This window comes from Biomphalaria glabrata, chromosome 3 (assembly GCF_947242115.1).
Source record: "Biomphalaria glabrata chromosome 3, xgBioGlab47.1, whole genome shotgun sequence".
NCBI lineage: Eukaryota > Metazoa > Mollusca > Gastropoda > Planorbidae > Biomphalaria > Biomphalaria glabrata.
The window spans coordinates 34,921,530-34,934,891 of record NC_074713.1 but is presented as its reverse complement, the minus strand read 5'-3'; the positions used below and the strand labels follow the sequence as shown (position 1 = coordinate 34,934,891).

Sequence of the window (13,362 nt, the reverse complement as noted above, 5' to 3'; positions counted from 1 at the left end):
TTTCTTTAGTATATTCTCAATATCTTGCTCTGAAGATGGAAAAAAGGTTGTATCATCCGCATAGGCTTTGACTTTGAGAAGGAACGACCCGGTATATTTATCCCAATAATGGATGGGTCAGATCTTACAGATTCCAAGAAGGGTTCCAAGCAAAGGATATACAAGAAGGGGGATAAGGGACAGCCCTGTCTGACAGACCTTTGTATGAGGATACTCCTACTGAGAGAATGATTAATTATCAATCTACTTGTTGCATTGGTATAGACAAGCTTTATATATCTGATTAACAGGGAACTTATTTTACATTTCTCAAGCACCTTGAACATGAAGCTATGGCTTACTCGGTCAAAGGCTTTTTCTTGATCTACAGATAAAAGAGACACATTGAGGTTTTTATCCTTACTGTACATGATAAAATCCCGTAAAAAATGCGTCATGCCGTCAATGTTTCTGTCCGGGATACAACAGTACTGGTCATGTCCGATAAGTTGGTTTATGAGTGGTTTCATTCTTAGGAAAATCATTTTTGTGAGAAGTTTATAGTCCGTGTTGAGAAGTGAAATGGGCCTATAGTCGCTAGGTGAAGTGTTATTTTCAGATTTCTTAGGTAAAAGTGTGATGTATGCTTCGTTAAAATTTGGAGGAAAATGTCCCAGTTTAATGGCGTCGCTATATAGTCGCAGTAAGAGAGGACCAAGCAGGGGGAAGAAGGTTTTATAGAGTTCAAATGTTAAGCCATCTGGACCGGGTGATTTATTGTTCTTAGTCGAGTCCAGGGCAGTCCTGAGTTCGTCTAGCGTAAATGCACTCCCTAAAAGATCTTCATCTGTCTTGTCCAGCTGATTGCAAAATTTTAGAAAATTATCTTGAGCATCAGTATAAACTGGCTCTTCACTGTATATAGTAGTGAAGTGTTTTGTAAAAATATTCTTAATATCTTCATAATCATCTACTTTATTCCCCTCACTATCTAAGATGTTGCTTATTATTTTACTTGATTGTACATTCTGTTCAAACGATAGGAATAGTTTACTAGGACCTTCATTACTTAAGTAATTTTTACACCTAATCTCAGCACCCCTATAAGTATACTTGTTTAATTCCTCTAGTTTTAAAAGAGTTTCTGTTTTAACGATTTCATCATCCGTGTGTAATAATGTGTATTTGAGTTGTTCATATTCTTGCCTCCTACGTCCCTGAGCTAATGTAGATATTAACTGGCTTTGCTGCTTGATAGAACTTTTTAGGAGTGGCAATGTCTGTGTTAAATCGAAATGTGGATCTTGTATATCTTGTAAGTAAGAATTTAGATTAGTAGAAACTAACTCCACGAAAAGGGGAATTTCCAACAGAGAATTGTTAAATTTCCAGTGGGATGACTTTCTTTTAATTTCTTTGTTTTTTATGTCCAAAGTAACAAACACCGCTTTGTGGTCTGTGTATTCTAGTGTTTCTTCCAGATGTGACACCCGACTTATATAGAAATGATTAGGAGCATACACTCTATCTAAGCGCGTCGAGACGGGGTATGACCTATGCACCATGGTGATGTCACGACCCATAGGTTCTAGTGTCCTGTAAGCATCAACTAAATTAAAATTCCTCTCTATCTCCTCTAAGAAATTAAGATTCGGAAAGGTTTTACGAGAGGGAGGGCCCTCTGCCAAAGTAGTCTGTTTATCTAATGCAGAAGTTATGTAATTGAAATCCCCCCCATGATAAGCGTATCCTCTCTATAATTATTGTTTAGTATATCGATTAAATTTTCATAAAAATCCTGTTTTTCCGCGCTCTTTGCTGGTGCGTAGATGTTTGCAAGTGTAAATGTTTGATTTCCTGATTCTACTCTAATGATTACTATTCTTCCCCTGGTGTCATTAAATGCATGCACTACTTTAAACCTATCTGAGACTCGAAAAATAGCTACCCCTCTACACTCGTTACCTAGGCTAAACCAGCCCTCTTTCAGCCCTATGTCGGATGTGTATTTGCGTGATTTATAATGTGTGTCTATATTTGTTTCTTGAATGAAAATGAAGTCTGGCCTGTTTTTTCTGGATAGGTGAACAATGTATTTTTGCTTGTTTCTAAGACTACGTATATTTAATGATAAGATTGTAATGTCTGTCATGACTGGGTGTAAAAGTAAATTTAACCAGTTCTAGTGGTTAATTATGGGTGTTCCCCCCTCATCTATAACCAATGTGGGTGGAGTCTCAGGAATGTCCAATGCACTAACATCAAGACTCGTGTTAGGAGGGCTTACAACTTCTCTTATAATACGCGGGCTCGCGAAAAGATCCTCACACGAGGAGACAGATAAGCATCTCTTCCTTTTCAATTTTGTCGGAGACACAGGAGCGGACCTAACATGCTCTTTAGAGCGGAACCGCTTTTTTAGTTTGAAGTCTTCGCCACTCTGGGGCGTTTCAACCTCCGCATCAACAGCTATCTCTGGTGTACTGGCAACAACCGATGAAGTTGCTGCATCCGCCATCATCGATGAAGCCGCGACATCCGACACTTTAGATATCTTCTTTGGCGACACTTTGAAGACTCCTTTTTTTCCCTTCTCTACCATCGTGAAGCCATCCTTCTGCAACCATTTTTCGATTTCCTTCTCCTTGGGATTACCTTCTTTGACCGCCTGTGCATAGCTCAGAGGGCCTGGTTTCTCCTTGGGAGGTACAGTTCGAGCCGGGCCGGCCTTTCGGGTGGGGCACTGATTTGACCAATGCTGGTCCAGTCCACAATGTAAGCATTGTTGCCTACGACCTGGTATGGTGACTAGAACTTTATAAATTTTTGGGTCCCCTTCATACCGTAGCTGGATGTAGTGTGGGATGGGTGCATCTTTTTTTGCTTTGATGAAGGAAACCCACTTGTCCGAAGCACCTATTTTCGTCACCTCCACCTTGGATCCTTGCTCTGCAAATGTTTCTATGATTTCAACGATCTTGGTTTTCGCAATTGAAGGCGATACCCAATGTAGGGTAATTTTCAGCCTTTCTTCCTCTATTGGGAAGATCTCAACCTTGAAGGAAGTCTCACTACCGAAAGACTTACCAACAAGTCTGTCTCTTACTTTCGCAGTTGTTGGTACCAAAAACCATGTATAAGGGTTTTCGAACCTATATAATGCTGTTACTTCAGCAGCTGACAACTTGAGAGCCTCTAAAAGGCTCCCAATAGAAGATTTCATGGCGTTATTGCCAGATAGTTTCAACAGGAGAGTACCCTTCGGGTGGACAAGACCACCCTCTAAGTCCTTTTTTTCAATCAAAAACGTCGGATAAGACATTCTTGAATGAATGCACAACAATAACAAAAGGAACAGGAAATAAACAATAAAGGAAGTATGACGCGATTGGAACGCGACCGACTTAAAGGAAATAACAAATATGAAGAAGAACGCAAATTTAACACTGCAATTTGAAAATTCAACTATATCGATATACTCCCCTGACAAATAAACACAGGAGCAATCAAAACTCCTAAGCCAGAAGCAAAGAGCGTCCAAAATCCTGCAAACAATGCATTCGAATTCACTAGATCTAGATTACAGATAAAGCATCCGCCATCTTGGACTCCACCATAAACAGATAAAAATATATAAATTTCCGCAATTAAAAAAAAAATGAAAATTAAATTTACAAGATTACTATTCGTTTTAAATTAGGTCTAACTTATAACCCTAACCCTAACCATAAGCTCAATAGATTCTTGTTTTGGGAGCTCGGAGACTTCTGGAGAAACTGCAATTATCTGAAGCCATCAGACGAAATTCGTTTTTGTTTTTGTCTATGTCAAACAATGGAGATTGATTTCCATCTAAGGGTTCAATAAAGGCGACTAAAATTCATATCTATCATGACGTTATTATTATATTATGAGGTTATTATTTCATGAACAATACCGTAAAAGGAAGGTATTTCCATTAGCAGCTCTTTCTTGTGTGTTGATAGAAAAGCATTTTCCTCTTTTTTTCGCCTGGCAATTTTTCTTGTGGCCATTACGTCTTTGAAGCTCTGCGTGACAATGTACCATACAATTTTGATCCAGATTTTAGATGTAAGGTGTACTGTGGAAAATAATCGAGAAATATTTTCTTTTTAAACTTTCTTTAAGATGTTTGTTTTCGTGAGTACTTATATTACAATATGTTGTCCCGCACTCTTTTCTGCAACCGTGACAAGTTGGCCATTGCTTTGGCTATCCTTTTATTAATGTCTTTATCCAGTAGAGTATTGTTGGATATGATGGAGCCGAGATAGCAAAAGTGATTTACAATTTCTAGTGGTTGGCCATTAATATAATAAAAGGCAGGAGAGCCGCTGGTCGCCCACTTTTACGTTATACGGATGTATGCAAACGCGACATGAAGCTCTACAAAATCGACACTAGCAGCTGGGAAAAAGTAGCACTGGATAGATTTAGGCTACATGGAGAGAGAGAGCATAAAGGAAGGGTCTCGGATTGCATGCGCAGATGCCATACACTACAGAAGCAGAAAGAAGGGTGATAATGCAACGGCGACTGGTGATCACATATGCCCAACCTGCGATCGCAGCTGTGTATCAAGGAATGGCCTCTTTAGTCATACAACAAGTTGTAAAGGGAAAAGATCGTCTCTAGAGACGTAATAAATGTCACTTTACTTGGTTAATATTTAAACACAATTGAAATTGACCCGCATTCCAGCAACGCCTTTTTGGACAGGACTTCGCTTCCCCTTTGACTACTTATTGCCAGGGGAGGCACGGTACAGTTTGAGAAACGCCGAGTCATAAAGAAATACCCTAGCTTATAAATAACTTTTATGCCCACAGTTTACATATGGCCAATACAAACTTTTCAAAGAATTTACTTCCTAGTCCGTTTCTCCTTAGATCTAGATCTAGGTCTAACTGTCAAATGACCAAGTCCTTTTAATTTAGCATTTAGTCTAGGATTCAGTAGGCCTTTTCCTCAGACCTTGGATACACAAGGAAGTAATTTAGATCTAATTATCAATGTCCACAATGTAGAATGTAGGTAAAGTCAGTGCTGCCTTCGTGACTCTAAATTAGTCTAAATGCTTATTACATTAATATTATTATTCTAGATCTGGATCTAGATTATCAACTGGATAACAAGTAAAAAGATAATTTAGGCCTACTTAAGATCTCCTAAATCTAGATAATCTAGACTCTATATATCAGTAAGTATAAGGCTACATAGATCATCAGCTTTTAAGATCTAGATTCTAGATCTATAGCTCTATTATTGATCTAGGTCTAGATGTCTAGATCTATATAAAGAATAATATGGATGACCCCCCCCCCCCTTTTTTTTTAAGAGTACCGTAAAGCTGCCAAATCGCGGTGATTTTTTTCCCTTCTATTTCTTATCTGTGCTAGATCTAATCTAACCGTATCATAATAGAGTCTATCTCCGTATGTGGCGGAGGCGTAATGCATTTTAATGTAGGCCTACTCTAGATCTTTTTTGGCGATTAACATATTTAATCCTAGATATATTATTATAATTTTATAGATTTAGAATCTATACTAGAATAACTAGATCTATTAACAATGTCAATGTAAACTATGTAGAATTATAGATCTCAGATCTAGTGATTCTAGTCTTTATTATTATTCATTATATATAATATTTATATCTATATATATTTATATAGATCTAGTTAAGTTAATTATAGATCTACTTATTCTACTACTACCCTACATTGTGGGCTACATAGTCATAGTGAAACTAATACCACTTAACTATGTCTATACTATACATAATACTACTAAAAAGGGCTACTTAGGCTACTAGGTAACTATTATAGTATAGGCCTACTTAGCTACTACTAGTAAAGTATTGCTAGACTTGGTCTATTTACATTATTAATAATAAAAGCTATTTAATTTACAAAGAGTCATACGCCATCAATTAAGAGTCTATGTTATGGAAGGTTTTTTTTTCATTAATGATTGATTATATATGAATAACAGATAAACATGGACCTTGATCAAAGAATATATATGATTTTATTACTTCAATAGTTTAAGCAGGATTTCATAAACCCTTGTGATTCATTTGTAATGAAGTTCTATATGCAGAATCTATGAAGCCAAAAAAAATGTTTAAGTTTTTTTTAAAGCAAACATCCGAGCTTAGCCGACAAGGATAGGGCTACCCAGTAGGCCCTATTTGAGGGGTAAGGTTATGTAATGTGAGTCTAAAAATGATGGCAATTTTAAAGATGACTTTCTCTTTTTATCAAGCCTCTTAAAACGACTACAGCAGCACCTGATGTATAGGAGAAAGTTGATTCAATTTTTGATAAGCTTAAAATGTATGGTATCTGCACAGATAATGCTCCAAGTTTGCTAGTATTTTGGTCTGTATTTCAACCTTTGCTGCAGAATGAGTTGAATGAGTCATCCCAAGTCATTGAAAGTCACTGTGCTATTCATCAACAAACATTAGTTTAGAAGATACTGCCACAAGAAATACAAGAAGCATTGAAGAAGAAGCACAGATAATATGCCTTGATTTGTCTGAAAAAAGATCTGAACCTTCCTAAAGAAACTTCAGATTGACAAACAATTATTGGTCCAAAATTAAACTTACATTTTGCCAATCTTTTTTACTCTCTATGTGGAAACCTGACAAACAAATAAAATGATAATGTGAAAGAGCATGCTTTCTGCCAAATTTCATTATATTTTTCAAATCTATCTGAGATACAGTTTCCACTTGAATCATAGTTAAAAATGTTCCGGTGATATGGATCTCATTAATAGCGATGCAACGAAGTATAATTTCTTTTCAATGTCAGTTACACAAATTTGGATCAAGTGTTTGCAGTCACATGTCGATTTATTTGAGTAGCACCTTTTCTTCCATTTTCTTAAATATATTTATATTTTTGGGAAACATGAGGTTTACAGCATATTAGTTATTAAAGAAAGACTTGATGCAGAAGATGATAATTATTATGATCTTGCAAAGACTATCCTGAAAATTTCTAATCCGGTGAAATGAAACAAACTTATATATATACATTCTTAAAATATTTTTGTGAGGTACCGGGTATGTTGTACTGTAACTCCACCATACTTTTCAAATTGTCACATAAGTATGCAACAAGAAACATGAATTGGGTGAATAAGAATAAGAAGAGTAAATATATGAAATTCCATTATTTGTAATTTAATTATAAGGAGAAATATATAAAAAAATAATTACAAATTGTTTGGTGACTAAGAATAAAGTTTTGACCATACAAAAAAGATATATACATTATGACTATGATTACTTATGCTTATGAATGAAAATAATTTTATGGTTGGGGTCACCCCATGGTTAGGATTTGTAAAAAGGAGATTGTCGAACAGAAATTGTTAAGAACTGCTGGTGTAGACCTAATTTAATTTTAGAAGATTATATTTTGAAAAGTTATAATGTTCAAACTAAAATTTTCCCATTGGGACGAATAAGCTAGTAATTCTTTTTCCCAAAAATATACATCAACTACCAGTTTTCTAAGAGAATTGTTGTAGCCATTTTGGAGAAACATGTCAAGGTTTCTGATTCCTTTTTTCCCATGAAGAATTGCAAGCTGAAAAAAGAGGAATAGTAAAAAAAGTCCCAGGTCAAATTAAGTCTTATAATGAGGCAGCACTCACCAATGTGAGAGACATTCCTGGTTCATATAGCACATATATGTCTGTAATGATTGTGAAGGTAGTTTGATTATTTTTGTGTTAAGTAAGATGTTTAGCTCCAAAGCTTTTTTATTTCTTAATTCAAACAAAAATCGTCCGCATAATGTTAAAAGTCTGGAGGATTTCATCCATTCATAAACAAGAAAGTCAACATGAATAATGTTAGCGGAGATGTTTTGACTTTGATTGAATATCGTTGCAGAGGCCTTTTGTGAAGATTGTATACATTTTAAAAAGCTTCATTAGAATATGAGGTCTATTTTTAGCAGCCCCCGAAAGGGGAAAAGACGCTATTAGTTTTGTGTGAAATGTCTGTCCGTTTGTCCCGTGTAGATCTTGTAAACTAGAAAAGATAGTGAAAATCTGACATCACAATATTTTAGACCATTCAAAGTTCTGATGCAACGGCTACTTTTTTTTTTTCTGAAAGTGAAAAATCTAAATTTTTAAATCACTTATGCAAGCAGTTTTTTAAAGAGAAAAAGCTATTTAGTATGCATTATAAGTAAGACCTAATTTAAAATGAATAGTAATCTTGTTAAGTGCATTTTTTTTTTTTTAGAAATTTCTACAAATGAATGCCCTATTTTGTTTGTTTTTTGTTTTCAAATAAGAGATTGAGCCTTTTCAAAACAATTACATCAATTATAACACTTCAGTTAGGCCAGGGGAGGCATGGTAGCTGAGCGGTAAAGCGCTTGGCTTCCGAACCGGGTTCGAATCCTGGTGAAGACTGGGATTTTCAACTTCAGAATCTTTGGGCGCCTCTGAGTCCACCCAGCTCTAATGGGTACCTGACATTAGTTGGGGAAAAGTAAAGGCCGTTGGTCATTGTGCTGGCTACATGACACCCTCGTTAACTGTAGGCCACAAAAACAGATGAACTTTACATCATCTGCCCTATAGACCACAAGGTCTGAACCTGGAACTAGTTAGGCCAGGTTCACATCTAACTTTGCATTTACTTGCACCTATCCTTTGATCTGCTGGACTGTTGGGGCACTACGCAAGATCTGTCAACCTTCTTTCTCCATTCTTATCACTCATTTGTCTTTGATACAATTTCATTTGAATGTTCTTTCTGAAAATATTGACGCCTGCCTGGGTGGACCACTTTGGGGGCCAATTTTGAGTTTGTGTTTCCACACAAACTGTCTTTTTAAAACATTTGTAAAATGTCATTTTACTGGGTTAATATTCAAAAATAGATTAATAACTACAATAAAAATATTTTTTCCCCTATGTCTGGATATCTTGTTTTCCCCACCCCCTCCCCCTTGAGAGAACATTGGATCTCACACCATAGTTTAAGAAACACTATCATAAATTAAGGGCTATCACTTTTAATATATATATATATTTTGTTTCTAAGGTAAATAGTATACATTGCCAAGACCAAAATGAATTCTGCTTCACTTGAAACTGATCCATTGTTGTCAAATAGCATCAGCATTCAACCTGAGAACAAAGAGAGTAAAAGAAAGTGTGTTCGAGCCACTATCTGTCTTAGTGTCATAGTAGTCATCTTTTTCCTGTCATATATAGTCACAGTGATTATATACAACCCATATCTCTATGATATTGTAAGTTGAAGTAAACTTTAATAAATATATTTTTCCAAGACTTTATACAATATACACATTAGAGCCTATATAATTCAGTTTGAAAAAAAATAATTTTTTTTTGCTACATAAGAAAAAAAAAAGAATTCATACATATTCCAGCATTACAAGGAATACTAAAAGTTAATGTGATTAGAAAATGGAATGGGCACTGGGCATTTCAGAATGTAGCATGATGCCTTAATCTAAAGTAAGTTGTTATTACTTGTGTCCAAAGCATGAAGTTCCTCGGATAACTTAAGGACACACCTGCTGACCTTATTTTTTGTATTAGTTTCCTTTATGAGGGAATCAGACGTTCTTGATGTTCATAGATGGAATGGTGTAAAAAGTTTGTACTGTCTTATGAAAATATTGTAATGTATCTGCTACTGACAGGAAACATTTTTTAAAACCAAAAATAGGTCATGTGACTTAAATTTTTTTACAGTTTTGCAGGAAATTTGCATGAACAAACTTGGCTTGTTAGTTTCAGATACTCCCTCAGAAGTGAAGGTTAATATATCCTAGCCCAAACCTTCTGTTCTATTGCAGTGGATGGTGGTGGGCATAGTTCAATTTCAGGACCATCCAGATGACATCAGGCAGACATCCTAACCAAAGGGTTGAACATCAGTAGAGGTCTGAGAGTTGTGTTCTACTCATCATGTCTCTGCACCCAATGCCTAGTGTCCCAAACTTATGAACCCTATTCAAATCCTACATAGATTTTTCTACCTATTCTGTCTTATTAGGTAACTGCTACTTCTTTGCCACACTAATATGAAATTAAAAAATAATGCTTGATTTACAAAAATTAATGCATGGTTTCAGTGTTTAACTCATGTGTCCAGATTGGGCTCATTTCCATTTAATAATACATCCTTTCCAGGTAGGATTAAAGGGTGGGTATGTTAAAATGTGTTTTAGATTAGCTTATTGATTTATTTAGCAATGTTAATTTTCTCTACATTTTCTCAATGTCCAAACATGAAATTGTGGTGACACAGTTATTGTACGATGTGGGCAATTGACCATGACACACGGTCAAGAGAAGTTACCCTGTGTGCACTGAAGAAATTATATAGTGGTTGACTGGACAGCCTAGTTAGTCACATGGGTATGTTTGTTGACAAGTAGCCTGTAGGAGCTAGGATTGGAAGAAAAGTGTGTTGGTTCGGAAATAAATTATGGTGTAGACTAGAGGAGAATTGATTGTAAACTTATACTTGTGTAAAAAAAAACGTTTGTATTTTTATTATATTGTCTTAACTGTTTGACAATAGAACTCTAAGAAATATTAGCACAATTATAATGCACCCACATTTAAAAGGAACCAAAGAAATATTATACTATACTAATGTGTTTTATGTTAATGTTATTATTTCAGATAGCTAGAGATTTTCCTAATTTCAATGGTACAAGCCAAACACCTTGTCTGGCTAATATGAGTGCAGTCAGCTTCAACACAACTGGCAAGAAGGTAGATTTTCTCTTATCATATGAAACGAAAATAATTTTTTTTTGAAATAACACAATAAGAAACAACTTTTGTGGAAAAATAAAAGTACAGATTCTATCTATTTTAGTCAAACTCTTGGCAGTATGAATGTCAGCTGTGGAGCCAGGACCAATATTTTACTCTTAGATTCACTTAGCAAAAGTTCTGTCAACCACTTCTAAAAGAAAATCTTACCCATTGCCATTCTTTAACTCTAGTGTTACTCCCCTGGTTATAATTTTACTGTTTAACTTTTGATGATACTAGAGTTTGTTAATATTTTCTTTGCCATCACAGTATTTTGTAGTTCTCTATGATTTAGGGGTAAATGGATTTAAGAATAGTATTTAGAATTTATGAGACAATCAAAAGGTCAACTTGAGCCACCTCCATAAAGTTTAGAATTAACCCATAAAAATGTGGAATAAGTTTTAAATATAAACTCAACAACAACAACCTACAAACAAAATATGTAAAAGTTAGATTTGACCCATCAAAAAAAAATATGAGTCCCTAAATCTAGTGTGAGTGTGGAATCATATAATACATTCAGGATACTGGGAGAAAACAAGACAACAACAAACATGTAGATTCACTGAATGAGTGCATCACCAGATCTTATACCTAGCAATGAGCTTTCTACTAAACTCCCTGCAACATCTCCCCCATAAAAGCAAAGGATAAATTAAAATATAATTAAGCTGTATGAATTACAAAATAAAATCCTTTTTGACTTGAGACATGCTAATGAAACTTGAGAAGTAAAAGCCATTAGAATTAATATAATTTTGTATTATTATATGACTATTTAGATTCAGGAAGAAATCTTCAGAAGAGTTGCAACCATTGAACTCTATCTCAATCTGACCAACTACCTTGTGGCTATCCTTCCCATCCTTATCCTTGGTCCACTCACTGACCGGTATGGGCGTAAAGTTTCATTTCTCTTTGCAGTAAGTAGCGCCTTGTTTTCATTTACATTGTTTCCTAGATTAGTTAAATTCTAATAATTGTTTCTTATTGAAATTAATTATTCACTTAAATGAAAAATGATGTAAAAAAAGTAAAAACATATAACAACATGGACAGACATGTATATAACAATATAAATAGAAGTGGGTAAAAATATAGACAGTATTGAAAAACAATATTGATAGAAATGAATAATACAATAGATCTGTGGCACCCAACCTTTTTTTTTATCTTGGGGTCATGTAAATTTCTGACACATGTCATGAGGCATGTCAGTTGATAAAAATTGTCAATTCCAGTGCAGCTTCATTATGCACTGGGTCAGAAATTTCAAGGGGCCAGATAGTACCACATGATGGGCTAGAATTATCCTTATGACCGTTGGAAATAATTTTATCCATAGCCAGGCATGGATTGAGAGCTCTTCACTTCAAGTCATGTCTGAAGGTTTCAAAATGGAAATATCCATTGCAACTATTAGCTTATGCTATATACCTGTCGCACCCCACCAATATCTGTCACACTCAAGGCCCTAACCACAGGAAATTTCTTCTTATTCCTATCTGTAACCCCCACAAAGCTGTGTAAGAACTGCCATACCAGCTGCCTACAAAAAGACTGTCCCTTTGTGGAACAGGTTGCGATTTGCTGGAGTGGGCTGTCTGGTCATAAAGTTGTTTTTTTTGGCAATACTATTTCAAATGTCTAAACATTAACTTGCTATGTTTTGTATCTAACTCAATCTTTATCTGTCTACTTTAAAGCTAAGCATTTAATTTCTATATCTCACAAAACTTTGTGATTTAATTTACTAGCATTATCAAACGGCTATGGCTGATGATGTGCCTAGGCTTTGTATACTTACTTTGACATATTTGCCATACATGTTGTTAATTTTTTTCTTACTTACAACAATAAAAGGCTCACAAGTAAACGCTTCCCCATACATCTTATTTATCTTATAAAATACAGACGCTACTTCAAAAAGAAGATGATTGCTTCCTACGCACGTCCATAGGTCAGTCTAGTCATCTTATCTTTTCTTATCATACCTTATCTTGTAAAAAACAGACACTACTTCAAAAAAGAAGATTATTACATTCTACATGTGTTCCTAGGTCAATCTAGTCATGCATGTTAATCAATGACTTAACTTTTGCCAAGTCATTTGTTTTCCTGGCTGACACAGGCAACCCATTCCATGCTCTAATAGCACTAGGGAAGAAGAAGCATTTGTACAATTTGTACTAGCATATGGAACGAGGAATGTGCCTTTATCTTTGTGTCTTTCTGAGTATTTTATTAAGTTTTGTTTTTGTATTTGAAGATTATGGTTCAGTGTTTTATGTATCCTGAAGGCTTTATAAATTGAGTGATTTTCTAAAGGTGTTACTCTAGTCAAATGTAAATATTCATTTGTTATAAATCTCACTGCTCTATTTTGTGTCTGTTCCAGTTTCTTAATGTCCCAAACAGAGGATGCATATTCTATTATTGGCCTAACCTAGATTAAATAACATTTTAGTTTTATGTTCTTATTTGATTTGTAGAAATTTCTTTTAATAAACACTTA

The 13,362-nt window shown here is 35.0% G+C and overlaps 1 protein-coding gene across 7 annotated transcripts in view; it reads left to right on the top strand.

Annotated features, from left to right (window-relative positions):
- The first annotated feature begins 4,841 nt into the window (after positions 1 to 4,841).
- Positions 4,842 to 13,362, top strand: part of LOC106055837 (proton-coupled folate transporter-like) — a 30,025-nt gene continuing 21,504 nt past the window's right edge. Inside the window, exons 1-5 of one of the 7 annotated variants that reach the window (XM_056024720.1) lie at positions 4,842 to 5,030; positions 5,105 to 5,200; positions 9,088 to 9,298; positions 10,707 to 10,799; positions 11,630 to 11,770. In XM_056024720.1, coding sequence (XP_055880695.1) covers positions 9,116 to 9,298; positions 10,707 to 10,799; positions 11,630 to 11,770 — 417 coding nt within the window. In that variant the 5' untranslated portion in view covers positions 4,842 to 5,030; positions 5,105 to 5,200; positions 9,088 to 9,115. Of the gene's footprint in view, positions 5,201 to 5,393; positions 5,466 to 6,022; positions 6,203 to 7,715; positions 7,735 to 9,087; positions 9,299 to 10,706; positions 10,800 to 11,629; positions 11,771 to 13,362 lie in introns of those variants that run through there. The other 6 variants (XM_013212324.2, XM_013212327.2, XM_013212322.2 and 3 more) reach the window with 6 other exon arrangements.